We start from the raw sequence: 12,120 nt of genomic DNA, 5'->3' as shown, positions 1-12,120 counted from the left end.
GCACTCTGCTGATCAAGTTTTCTCGGGCAGTGATCAAGGAGTTCAAGGCTTCAAGATGTTCAAGCGATGTTCATAGTTCACCGATTCTCAGCGATAGATATACACCACGTGATGATAATCCGGGACAGGAAAATCAATTACCCGAACAGCCGAGCATTCTCGCTAAGAGGCCCATTCTGGAATAGCGCATTTCCAAGCGAGCCCTCACCGCACCACGACAGATTCGGCTAGACGCGATGGGCGGATCCCACAACGGACAAGCAAAAGTTGGAGGGCTGATTCTCGACGACTTCCTCTCCTACTCCTCGTCGACAGTCAACGTACAGAGCGATACCGCCCGCTATCGCCCATCATGTGTATGTTCCCATCAACCCTTCTTGATATGTCGCTTTGCTTTTCATTGATGAGATCTCGTAAATCGGGATGCGCATCAGTGAGAGAGTCGATGAATCGACCAGTCGTGTGATATTGGCACAAATGGAAAATGGAAAAAATGGCTGACCTGTGAATGTGTGAATCCTACAGCGCTCGTGTCCGGCGAGAAGACGAACTTCCAGTTCATTCTGCGTCTGCTTAACACCAACGTCGATGGCAAGCAGAAGATTATGTACGCCTTGACCCGTATCAAGGGTGTCGGCCGTCGTTACTCCAACCTGGTCTGCAAGAAGGCCGATGTCGACCTGACCAAGCGGTACGTCTTTTTCGCCATCGCCCATACACAGTCTATCGTACTTGGATGAGAATGGAATGGAGAGGAGCGAATTTTTGGTTTGGAGACACTCATGCTGATAATCGTGGTTCTATAGCGCCGGAGAGATCACCTCTGAGGAGCTCGAGCGTATCGTCACCATCATCCAGAACCCGACCCAGTACAAGATCCCCACCTGGTTCCTGAACAGACAGCGCGACATCACCGATGGCAAGGACGGCCAGGTCCTCGCCAACGGTCTCGACAGCAAGCTCCGTGAGGACCTTGAGCGTCTGAAGAAGATCCGCTCTCACCGTGGTCTCCGTCACTACTGGGGTCTCCGTGTCCGTGGACAGCACACCAAGACTACCGGTCGCAGAGGCCGTACCGTCGGTGTCTCCAAGAAGAAGGGCTAAAACTTTTCTTTTGTTCACTTTCTTCCTTGCTTGGGGGAGTGGGTTTGGCGATATCTGTATGTGGCATCCTGGTACCTACGTGGTGTAATCTGGACGGATTGCAAGGCACGGATAAACGGGAAGGGAAAAAAATGAAGAAATACCAATGAAACGCATTTGACCAACCAACAAATTCAACTCACCGGCTGGGTAACGATTCTTACGGGTCTATCTATCGTACATCTACTGCGAGACTTCCATTTGTCCTGCCCATGAAAGAGCAATAAAAGCCCCCTAGAATCTACGTGTTCAGAGCACCCTTTTCTAGCCTCACGCCCATCACTCATTACTTCAATCAAAGTATCTCGAGTAGGCCATTAAATTGAGATATAAAGTAGATGCTTAATTCGATTGTAAACTTAGCAAACACCCCTAGGAGGCTAGGAGACTGCGATGCGGTCAAACCAGAATCCACACCACAGGCTTCAACTCGCACATTCTCATTCTCAGTCCTACTCTAATGCCCGCGTGACATCAAACAAAGGGATCATATACGCATTCTAAGACTATTCTGAACCTGAGTCCAATCATCCAAAAATATCGAAAAAAGAACGTTAACACCTTCAATGCAGCGTTTAATGGCTGGAACCGAACCATTCGCCTCCGAGCCAGCGGTTGAAGAACTCCAGGCTGGACTCAGGCTGATCCATGGGAACCATGTGGCCGCCACCATACAGGCGCATGAAGGTGAAGTTACCGTGCGACTTGTACTGGCCGATCTTTTTGCCCTTGTGCTCGTTGTCGACGATCTTGAGGTCCTTCATCGAAGCCGTCGAGAACTTCTCCTTGCCAGGCCACTCAAGAGCCTCAGTCCAGGCCTTGTTACCAAGCCAGTTGCAGATGAAGTCAGCATCACCTGCATAGATCAGGACAGGGATCTGCTCGAGAATGTCGGGAACCAGACGGTGGTAGGGCTTCATCCAGTCACCATGGAACAGGAAGTTGCGGTTGATGTCGAAGTTGCACGAATCATACCCGTCAACCTCGGCACCAAGAGCTTTCAAGACCTTAGGCTGGTTCAGGTAGTCACTGATGTAACCGAGACCCTTGTAGCACAGGTTGCTGCTGTCCTCACACTTGCCACGCACATCATACACGTTCTGGCCGGTGCGCTGGTAAGGACCCAGAAGAGCGTTGTTGCAGTAGATAGAGGCAGGAACGCAAGTCCATGCACTCTCGCTGTTGTAGCAAGCCTCGATCATAGACTGGCAACGAGGAAGAGCATTGTCCATTGACTGGCAGGTGCTCTCGTCAAGGACGGCAGGGTATCCACCCTCACCGCAAGCCATGGGACGGTAGTACTCGTACTGAGTGAGGCCATCGGTCAGACCGTTACCGATGAGGACCGACTTGAGGTTGATGTTACGCTTCTTGTGAGACAGAATCTCCGAGGTGAAGACGGGGATGTAGTGTCCGGCATAGGACTCTCCAGCAATGTGGAAGTCCTGCTTAGCATACTGCGGGAACTGCTTGAAGAAGAGGGTAAGGAGAGCATAGACGTCCTTGCCGGCCGCAACCGTGTCGCTCACAGCGGATCCACTGTAGGAGTAACCGACATTGACTGGCTGGTCAAGGAAGATGACGGAGGCGTTGCTGTTCCACGAGTAAGGGTTGTAAACAACCTTGAGGTTCTCGTCAATCGAGCTAGGCCCAAGCTCCATGAAAAGACCGGTGAGAGAGGAACAACCGGGTCCACCATTGAGCCAAAGGACGACAGGGTCGTTCTCCGGATCGTTCCTAGACTCAAAGAACCCTTTTTCTTTTGTCAGTACCAATTGTTACAGACCATTGGACTAGACGGGAAAGGACACTTACAGTAGAAGAGATGCTTGTCATTCTCATTGTCGTCCAGGTAACCGCTGAACTGCTTCACGTCCGGATCGACACCCAACTCGCTGGTGTCGACCGTTTTGACTCTGAGGTCGTAAGCCTCAAGTTTTCCATCAACTTCGCGTTCCTTCTCGCCGTTTGATCCGGTGACCCAAACGCTCTGGACGTCAGATCCACGGACAATGTGGTCCCAGTGGGAGTCAGGGCGACGAGTGTGTTTCTTGGGCAGGGACAGGAAGGGAGCGTGGTCCATGGAATCTGGGAATATGTTGGCAACCTCATCCCAGAGAGACTTGGCGTCATCCGTGAGCGACTTCAGCTGCTCCTGGATCTGGTGAAGCGGCTTGGCCAAGCTATCAGCTCCCTTCTTGGGGAGCTGCAGGATCTGCTGAGCTGGAGGAACAGCAGCAGTTGCAGCTCCAACCAAGAGCGTAGCAGGAAGGACTCTCATGATGAAATTGCAGTGATAGTGATAATGATATAAACGATGGAAGTTTGATGGCTATGATGGGTGTGATGGCTCGAAGACGATCAGGAACCTTGGGGTCCAGTTGCCTAGGCAGCTATGTATGACGTCGCAGCCTCCGCAAACAAGATATGATGATAAAAAGATGTGAACAGGTCCTGGCTCGGCAGAACAATGGCTTACTGGAGATGGACCAGAACAGCCAGATGCGATGCCGAAGGAAGGAGAGATGAGATGGGTGAGAGAAGAGAGGAAGAGAAGAGGATGAGGAGGCGAGGAGGACCCCAGGCCCAGCGGTGTCGGCGTCACGGGTCGACCTGATACGGGTGGACCCGTGGAGTCACGATGTGCTGGTTATCGACTGGCTCGACTCCGGGGCCGCCAATAATGGCCGACCAGGCACCGCCGGATCTCCAGTTAGTTTAGGGTTCTGATTGCATCCGCTTCCGTCGGTCAGCCAAGAGGCGTCACGTGTGTGTAGTACGGCGCAGCTATCTCGTCTCGCTGATGGTTGCCAACAAGATATATTATTGTACTTTTTGAGTCCTCTTCTCTCAGTAATTAGAAAGAATAATAGCTGCTAAACCTTCAACGGTATCCGCTTGCTTGGCTCATGTCTTCTGACACTAAGTACAGATCGCCCAGCGAAGGGTCACGCGTGCCGTATCCTCCGTCTATGGCAGCAGCAACTGATGGATACCTAATCTATGAGGGTCAGAGGTGTATGATACGATTATGTCCGTGTGAAGTAATAGATTTGAGAGACAACCCTTTTGATCTGGGGACACATATGTAACTTGAAGATATGTAGCCTGTATCTCTGCACCGTTCCGTAGGGAATAGATACTAAAATCCTAGAAGAATTTACAATAGGAAACGGAACATCATGACTGACGAGCAGATTATATCGAAATACCAGACTCTGTATCTAACTAATAAACGTTGAATGAACGCGACTTACTACAGATGAGAGAATGCGATCCATGGAAATGAGCAGTACCCAAGCTTTGGGAGCTACCTTTCACCTGAACTACTCCTTGACGGCGCAGCAAATAAACCTAAATTTTGAGGTCTACATCTCATGATTCCATATACTCCCTTGAATCGAATAAGATGCTGGTAGTTTACAGCTCATTTAACTATCATGCGTAGTTGTGCATAACTAACTATTTAGGCAAGCATATTTATGCTGAGTCATCATCATAAACGGACCGCAACAGCGTCATAATCGATGGAAATCGTCCATCTCCGCGCTGACAAGTTTTACCACGGGCTATTTCTTTACCTCCAGAACAGTCTTCTCGCAAAAACTTATCGCTCGTCACATATAAGGAGTGTGTAAACGTTTCTGGGCCTCATTTATCGAGCGGGTTCCTGTTTCAACATCAGATTTCTCTGCTATCCACGCAGAATCCACCGTCAAAATGCCTGTCGGCATCAAGACACCATCAAATCAGATTAAGTTCACAAATGTCTCTATTGTCCGGTTAAAAAAGGGTAAGCTTGAAGCGCATGATTAATATATTGGGGATGTCCCCTTTAAAACTGCGGATACCTTGAGATAATTTTTTGCACCGAAACTCCTTACCCCGCCAACCCCGCTAACGAACTTCTCGTTCCCAGGCAAAAAGCGCTTTGAACTAGCATGCTACAAGAATAAGCTCCTTGAGTACCGTTCCGGTGCAGAAACCGATCTCGACAATGTACTTCAGGTTCCTACGATCTTCCTTTCCGTGTCGAAGGCCCAGACAGCGCCGTCCGCAGAGCTGACCAAGGCTTTTGGTCCCGGTGTCTCTCGAGACGAAATCATCCAGGAAATTCTGCGCAAGGGTGAAGTGCAAGTAGGAGAGCGCGAGCGGAAAGATATCTTGGAGCGAGTTGAGAAGGAGGTGCTAGATATCGTAGCTGGACGACTGATCGACCCGGCCACGAAGCGCGTGTACACGACAGGAATGATTAGCAAGGCTTTGGACCAGCTGAGTTCTGCAAGTGGGCAGCTCCAGAAGGAACAACAAAACAATGACGATGCAGCAAAGGACGGTGATAGTGCCTCCCAACAGCGAAAACCGCTCTGGACCGGTGTCGTCACGAACAAGTCAGCGAAGAGTCAGGCGCTTGAAGCCATGAAGGCTCTGATCGCCTGGCAGCCGATTCCGGTGATGCGAGCGAGGATGCGTCTGCGGGTGACTTGTCCTGTATCTATTCTCAAGCAATCAGTGAAAGCGCCTTCGGTTGCAGCCAAACAGGATCAAGAAGCGCCCCAGTCGAATTCCAAATCGAACAAAAAGGGCGGGAAAGGATCAAAATCGAAAGCGGCTGCCCAGGAGGCAGAAGAGGCCGCAGCGTCGGATGCAGAGAATGCACCTAAGGCTCCTGGCACCGTCAAAGACAAGATTTTGAGTTATATCGAGTCGGTCGAGTCGCAGGAGGTGATAGGTGGAGATGAGTGGGAGGTTGTCGGCTTCGCTGAGCCAGGTGCTTTCAAAGGCCTAGGCGAATTTGTCAACAATGAGACACGCGGTAGAGGAAGAGTCGAAGTGCTGGATATGGCGGTTACGCATGAGGACTAAACGTTCTATGATGATTGGCGGCACATACATCGAACTTGAATATACCAATGCATAGGCTTCATGGATTTCTGTTTAGATCTACCGCATTCACGAACCGTGCATAGCCGTATGATGATAATCTCAATAACCATGAGATGTGAATGACTAAAAATCTATAATCCTTTGTGATTTCGATAAAAGGTTGTTTTCTCAGGTAGGCCGTTTCGACTGGCTAAACAAGGCTATTCAAATTTTGTCAATTCTGAAAAATACTGTCCCCGAAAGATCTGAGGGCCAATTAATTCATGTACTAGTCGAGAATCCCGCTATCGGCATACATGGAGAGCTAAGTAAAGAGAGTCGGATGAATATACGTCCTCGCCAAATCTGCATGATCCGGATAGGAAACGACTTAAATGGCGAACAGAGCTATAACTGCGACCAGGTCGTATAAATTGCTCCTCGCAGAACACATGGTTCGATTGGAGGAGCAGAACCTGATGAAGTCGAGCCTAGACCTTGAGAGAACCCACTGGTCGCTGAACAATTGCTATTCGTGCCAGAGCCACCACTAGATGCACCGCTTCAGCTTGGGTGAGGCTCGCTGGAGCTGGTGTACTTGTCCCAGTAGCCTCAAATGAGCTGAGTACTGTGTTCTCACAGGTGATCATGACAGAGCTGTTCGTTTCAGAGGCATTGACATAAATATACGACTCGTCTCTTTCGAGTCTCGTACCGGCCACTGGATCGTATCAAGTGATGTTGATTTTGTTAACAAGAGCATAATAATATCCGGGCTCTTTATGTCAGAAGTATCCCAGCTGGTTTCCCCAACGGGGCATACTGACATTTATAAACGAGAAATAGTCTGGGGAAACATGCTCTGGCCGGGTATAGCGTTGTATGTGTCCGCTTTCTGCGCGACTGTCCCGTCGACATACCAGATGATAGCGTCAGGGGTCCAGTAGCTTTTACTTCCAAATGGTCTAAAAACTATGTCGGCTCAGATTACATCCCTGGAATATGAGCTAACTCACGGCCCGTGATGTATTGATAAAAGTAGTTGAGCTGAGCAGTTCTCAGGACAACTCCGACGAATTCGTCTTTCACGTCAGATATCAAGACCATTGCCATCTTGAACAGGAACCCAGAGACGTATTCATCCTCACGGACACTCTTCCATACCATATGTAATTGTTGTACGGCAACAGAGTATTCTCGTCCATTGTCAAAGGAGATCGCCATTATGGCAAAGGGGCTGGACGCTTGACATCAGTCAGTGGCGGAAGCATTCCCGAAATACTTCACGAAGAGTGCAATTTCATCCACATTTTCCAGTGAGCGAACGGCTTTCTCTGGCAAATCGGCTGAGGACGCAAGAGTTCAGGAAGATCAATAGAGACATGAAATTGAATTGACTTACGAGACCAGCATAGCATCTCAACAGTGCTGGGAGGAAACCATCCAAGGATGCCAGCAATTCAGGTCCGCTAAGCTTCCGAATGAACTAAAATTAGAAAAACCAAGCGGGAAGTACAATGTTCAGAACGTATGGATTGGATTATAGAACTGAGCAGTCCTTATAAAGCTCAGGGCTGATTTATGGAATGAGAAAAGGGGTATTCACCTGTGGCAATGCCTGATATTACGTATTTCCCTCCTATTTCCTTTATAAGCTCTTCTCTTTACAAGCACTTTACATCTTCAAACGCTTACTCTTCACGTCTATCGTATATCGTGCCATTCCATCAAATCGTTCCTATGCTTATGTCACTGAGCTTCTGCTATTTCCAGCATTTTCCAATCCATGCATGTTTCGAATGGCCAAACCACATATTGAACGCACCATTAGAACGGATGGATTGGACTCTTATCGAAGCACACTCAACGAGCACCTTCTCCAGTATCGCGTCTGTGTCTATGTGACGGCAAGGCGTTATTTGCACCCTAAAAGCAAAGTAGTCGTGAAATATCTCAGAAGGTCAAGATATCAGTATGCGGCCACTGCTTTGGATGTCTCGCGTCGTAATAGTGTATTATTATTTCCTCCAAAACTCTTTGATTAAGAACTTTTATTGGGAGTAAGTTTTCAATACCATCAGCCTATGCTAAGTATACCAGCCTGCCATTTTATGGAAAGCGAATAGGTTCTATGGGCAATATTAATCCAGTATATAGGGAATATGTCACAGAGCTGGATAACAGAGAGTCTGACTCGACGGACTTGAAAGGAGTGACTCTGCTCTGCTTCTTTCGCGTAAGTACGTCCATCTGAAAAATCCATAATCTGCTCGACACGTCTCTCAAGCTTGTGCATGAAGCTAGTAGATCCTAGTCGGGAACAAATCATCATCAAAGCAATACCAGCATTCCAGTCTCGGGACGGAAGTGAATGAAACATGCCTACACAATAATGCATCTGACAGAATCCATGACAGACAAGACAGAAACCACAATACCCGAGCCGATGGATGCAGGTCGCTCATCTATCCTATCCTATCCTATCCTATCCCTACTTTACTGGTTTCCCGGGGAAATGGAACATGAAGCGGCTAACTAACTAACTAACTAGATAGAACTTCGTTATGGATGGTCGATCTGCTGTGGGAGCTGTTTACTACCTAGTCAAACCATAAGAAGTATTGGACTGATTGACTGACTTGAATTCTGCAGAGTCCGGAGAGAGATAACTCAGATCAACAATAAACCCTTGAAATCTTTAACGCTATGCCATGCTATGCCATAACCTAACCACATTATCCAAAAACCAGAACGACGATCTACATCCCCTCCTCCTCAAGTCAGCGATCATCCATGAACCACGCGCGCATACCATACCATACAGATAAACTCCATACCCAAAAAATAGAAAATAAACTCTCCACTCACATAACCAACCAGCCAATTACTTGCATAGTTACCACAACAACTCTCAGTACCTACTAAGAACTTAGTAAGAAGTAACTCAAGTCAGAGTAAATTAGGGCTAAATGTGCATATCACCACCCCATCCCTTCCCTTCCAGCGACTAATATGTTCCCGCTGACATTATAAGCTTTTTCGCCTTATCGACCACTTATCATCGCACGTGGGGGTTTAACTTGGATTCGCCACTTTGGTGTTTTTATTTCACATGTGATTAGTTATCTTGTATGGATTTAGGGTTGGGTCTGTGTGATTTTTTTTCCCCCATGTTAGGCGATATCGCTTTAGTTGCATGTAAAGATATCGGGTTTGGATGAGATAGAGGGGGGCTCGTATATGATAAGAGATATAATACGGTAGCCCTATTGGGCGTTCGGTAAGTTACTGGATTCGGTAAGTAGTTCCGCTTCTGTTCGACAGGCCAACAAGGTAGAGAAGGCAGAATATCGCTTGGCTGCCGCCGTTTTGGTACCTACGCTTGGATTTGAAAATTGATTGAATTTTCTGTTCATCAATGAGTTTCATTGATCACCTGCCAGATCTGCTCTTACCATACAGGATAGATCTGCGGTCAAGATAAAAACAAAAAACGCACAAGGGAAATCTCTATGTACATATATAGAAACAGAGGTAGAACAGGAAAAAAAAAACCTGCCCGCTCAGCAATAAAAGATGTAATGATAAAAGGAGTAATGCGACGCTCTCACAGGATCAATAACTGTCGGCAAAATGCGATTAAAAAGCAATATTTTGTCCAAGGAATGACGACGGTGAGAAGTAACACGGCAGAGAGAGATGAAACCGAAAAACTCTGCGCAGTGTTACCTCCCCAGTCGAGACCGCGAAGTACTTCGACCTGCTCTTTTGGTCGTTCATCACGAAGTCTCGACCTGACAAACAAACGCCCATCCAAACCCAGCTTGGATGTCTCAGTCGACCGCTATGGAGTAGAGGTCCATGGCGGACGAAAAGAATAACGCCGTTTGCACCAATGCGAGATGGTCGATGGCAGTAATGCCAATATAAATAGTCCATCTATCCGTCCCAGTCGTCTGAATCATAACTATGGCCAAGGAACGTGTCTATACAGGGAAAGGAATGTGTGCGGGCCTCTTGACCTGGCAAGCGGATCCTCCGCACAGAATGAAGAGTAGTCGACTAAGAGATGATGGAAAGGAATGTCGTGCACGTGGTCTTCCAGTTTTGGACCACACATTAGACTTAAGCACGGATCTGAGTAGCGTTCAACGCTTGTGCGAGATAGTCAGGCGAAATGGGAGTCGGTTTGTCTAGCGACGACCGAGTTTGTGTCGTTGGTGCGCTCTGTGGTAGAGTCTTGATCTGAACAAGGGAACACCGCCTTGGAGCAACGGAACCCCGGTTATCGGTCGGCAGGGTGACTATGGAGGAGGTCCAGCTGTCGCCGCTGTTGACAGCAGTCGAGGCTTGGGAGCCAACTTTGGTACGACGGTCGGATGCATTCTCCTGGTAGCATACGGTAGGGGCGTCTATATAGCGGCGGTCAGCACGGGTTACGGATTACGGATGATGGACGGTGGCAGAGGACGGAACGTACCGTCCGGCAAGTCGACCACGTCCGGCGATGGTGCTTCGGAGGGATCTTCATCGTCACGAGGGGGCACAGGCTCGTCAAGACTGGCACACGGCGACAATTCCAGATCGACGGACCGTCGACGTTCCACCATTGCCCCCTCAAACGTCCATGCCCGCAATCTCTTCTGGTGTTCGGGGTCGACAGGGCCGCGATACTTGGAGCGGGGGACTTCACCCCGCCGGTAGTATTCGATCTTGGGCTTGCCATCGTCCTTTGGAGAGCCAGGGGAGACCCGGCGAATGGCCTTCCGCACCTTTTCTCGAAGTGTCATTGGGATCAATTGGAACGTCTAGACTCTGGAGTTCCTCGCGTCACAATCACAGTCGACTCCCTGAACGGGGGAGAAAGGTGTGCAAGCACGGGCGGCGGTGGTCGATGGTCTGCAGAGACTCTGGTCTCATCGTTTGCTGTGCAGGATCGTAGTCGTCAAGCAGGACGGAGAGAGAGGGGAGATTGAAGGAATGTGGTGGAAGAGGAAGAGAAGGAGGAAGAGAGATCGAAACGAGAGAAGCGAAACAGGACGAGATAGCCCGACACAAGAGTGAGTTAGTTGGTGACTCCAGGGAGGCTACCGTAACTCACTACTAATTCAGTGGGTGCCAGTGGGCACACACCGAGACAAATCCGGTGAAGCCGTGGAGACGGGCGACGAGCCGAGTTGGCCGGACGCGGCGGTTGGCTCTCCCCAGAATCAAGATCTCGTTAGAACGAGATAGCAGCTTAGCGGACGCGATAGTCCCAGTCTGTGCGCCCAGCAGGATCGATTAGGATCCGTCTGGCCTTGCAACGGCCATCCTCGAGGAGAGTCGAGTCTATCTACAGGCCTTCCTCCTCCGTACTCTACCTACAGTATCAGTAGTATTACCATACTCCGTATACAACGCCATGACGCATGGGCTGTCCCTGGCTGACATTCTCAAGGTTTCAGCAGAAAATGGCGCATCCGGCAAGGCTGCAGCGAAGGATTCCAGAAGGTCTTTGTCCGAGCGCGTTATTCGTCCAGTGCTGCTTCCCGGGGAGGACAGAGTCAGACGGATCGCCAGGATCTTCCCAGGGTCTTATGGTAGTACACAAGGAGTATATTGATTATTACTGTGAATACCATAGTTACTCAATTAATGGATTATTATTATTGATGTCACTGTACAGTGTGAAGGAATCAATCAAATCAAGGCCTGGGAGATAAGTGAACTATTATTATTTGTATTATTATTATTATGGCCAAATAATTAGCCGTGAGAACCGGCGGACCCGGCATACCCTACTCCTAGTACTAACTAGTCTATCCCCCTCTTTTGTCTTTTTCTAGAAGTACCATAAATCATAATACCGTATGACGTTGCGATGGGGCACCACCACCACGGCCGACCAGTAACACCAAGTCTGCTTTTCCCTCCCGCGTTATTCGCCCCGGCCCTCGTGTTCCCCCGCCGAGATGTGTCCCCACTCGGCACGCTGCTTCCGAGTGGCTGCCGAAATGGCCTCATAAATTTTATCTGGCTGCAGTCTTCCAACAATTGGCCGGCTGGCCCAATGGCAAGGCGCTTGACTACGAATCAAGAGATTGCAGGTTCGATCCCTGCGTCGGTCAA

General features: G+C 49.0%; 4 protein-coding genes and 1 non-coding gene across 5 annotated transcripts; 3 read left to right on the top strand and 2 right to left on the bottom strand.

The window, feature by feature from the left end:
• Positions 1-352: 352 nt before the first annotated feature.
• On the top strand, positions 353-1,104 carry C8Q69DRAFT_447294 (putative 40S ribosomal protein S18; the record flags this gene model as incomplete). Its single annotated transcript, XM_028629193.1, has 3 exons — positions 353-356; positions 526-691; positions 807-1,104. 3 exons carry the CDS (start codon positions 353-355, stop codon positions 1,102-1,104), a joined length of 468 nt encoding a protein of 155 aa, XP_028482260.1.
• A 614-nt stretch (positions 1,105-1,718) lies between these two features.
• On the bottom strand, positions 1,719-3,424 carry C8Q69DRAFT_407416 (putative carboxypeptidase CpyA/Prc1; the record flags this gene model as incomplete). The annotated part of the gene is made up of 2 exons (XM_028628155.1): positions 1,719-2,896; positions 2,959-3,424. 2 exons carry the CDS (start codon positions 3,422-3,424, stop codon positions 1,719-1,721), a joined length of 1,644 nt encoding a protein of 547 aa, XP_028482259.1.
• A 1,439-nt stretch (positions 3,425-4,863) lies between these two features.
• Positions 4,864-6,009, top strand: C8Q69DRAFT_488276 (SBDS protein C-terminal domain-containing protein; the record flags this gene model as incomplete). Its single annotated transcript, XM_028632041.1, has 2 exons — positions 4,864-4,936; positions 5,063-6,009. 2 exons carry the CDS (start codon positions 4,864-4,866, stop codon positions 6,007-6,009), a joined length of 1,020 nt encoding a protein of 339 aa, XP_028482258.1.
• Positions 6,010-10,012: 4,003 nt separating this feature from the next.
• Positions 10,013-11,069, bottom strand: C8Q69DRAFT_83998 (hypothetical protein). The gene is made up of 2 exons (XM_028634095.1): positions 10,490-11,069; positions 10,013-10,421 (listed from the first exon to the last, which is right to left on the bottom strand). The coding sequence occupies exons 1-2, from the start codon at positions 10,797-10,799 to the stop codon at positions 10,135-10,137; spliced, it is 597 nt and encodes a 198-aa protein (XP_028482257.1). The 5' UTR covers positions 10,800-11,069; the 3' UTR covers positions 10,013-10,134.
• Positions 11,070-12,047: 978 nt separating this feature from the next.
• C8Q69DRAFT_t127 lies at positions 12,048-12,119 on the top strand. The gene has a single exon. It is a non-coding gene; the product is annotated as a tRNA-Arg (tRNA).
• The last annotated feature ends 1 nt before the right edge of the window (position 12,120 follows it).

Source organism: Paecilomyces variotii (genome assembly GCF_004022145.1).
Source record: "Paecilomyces variotii strain CBS 101075 chromosome Unknown C8Q69scaffold_12, whole genome shotgun sequence".
Classification (NCBI taxonomy): domain Eukaryota; kingdom Fungi; phylum Ascomycota; class Eurotiomycetes; order Eurotiales; family Thermoascaceae; genus Paecilomyces; species Paecilomyces variotii.
This window is presented reverse-complemented; position numbering and strand designations above follow the sequence as displayed.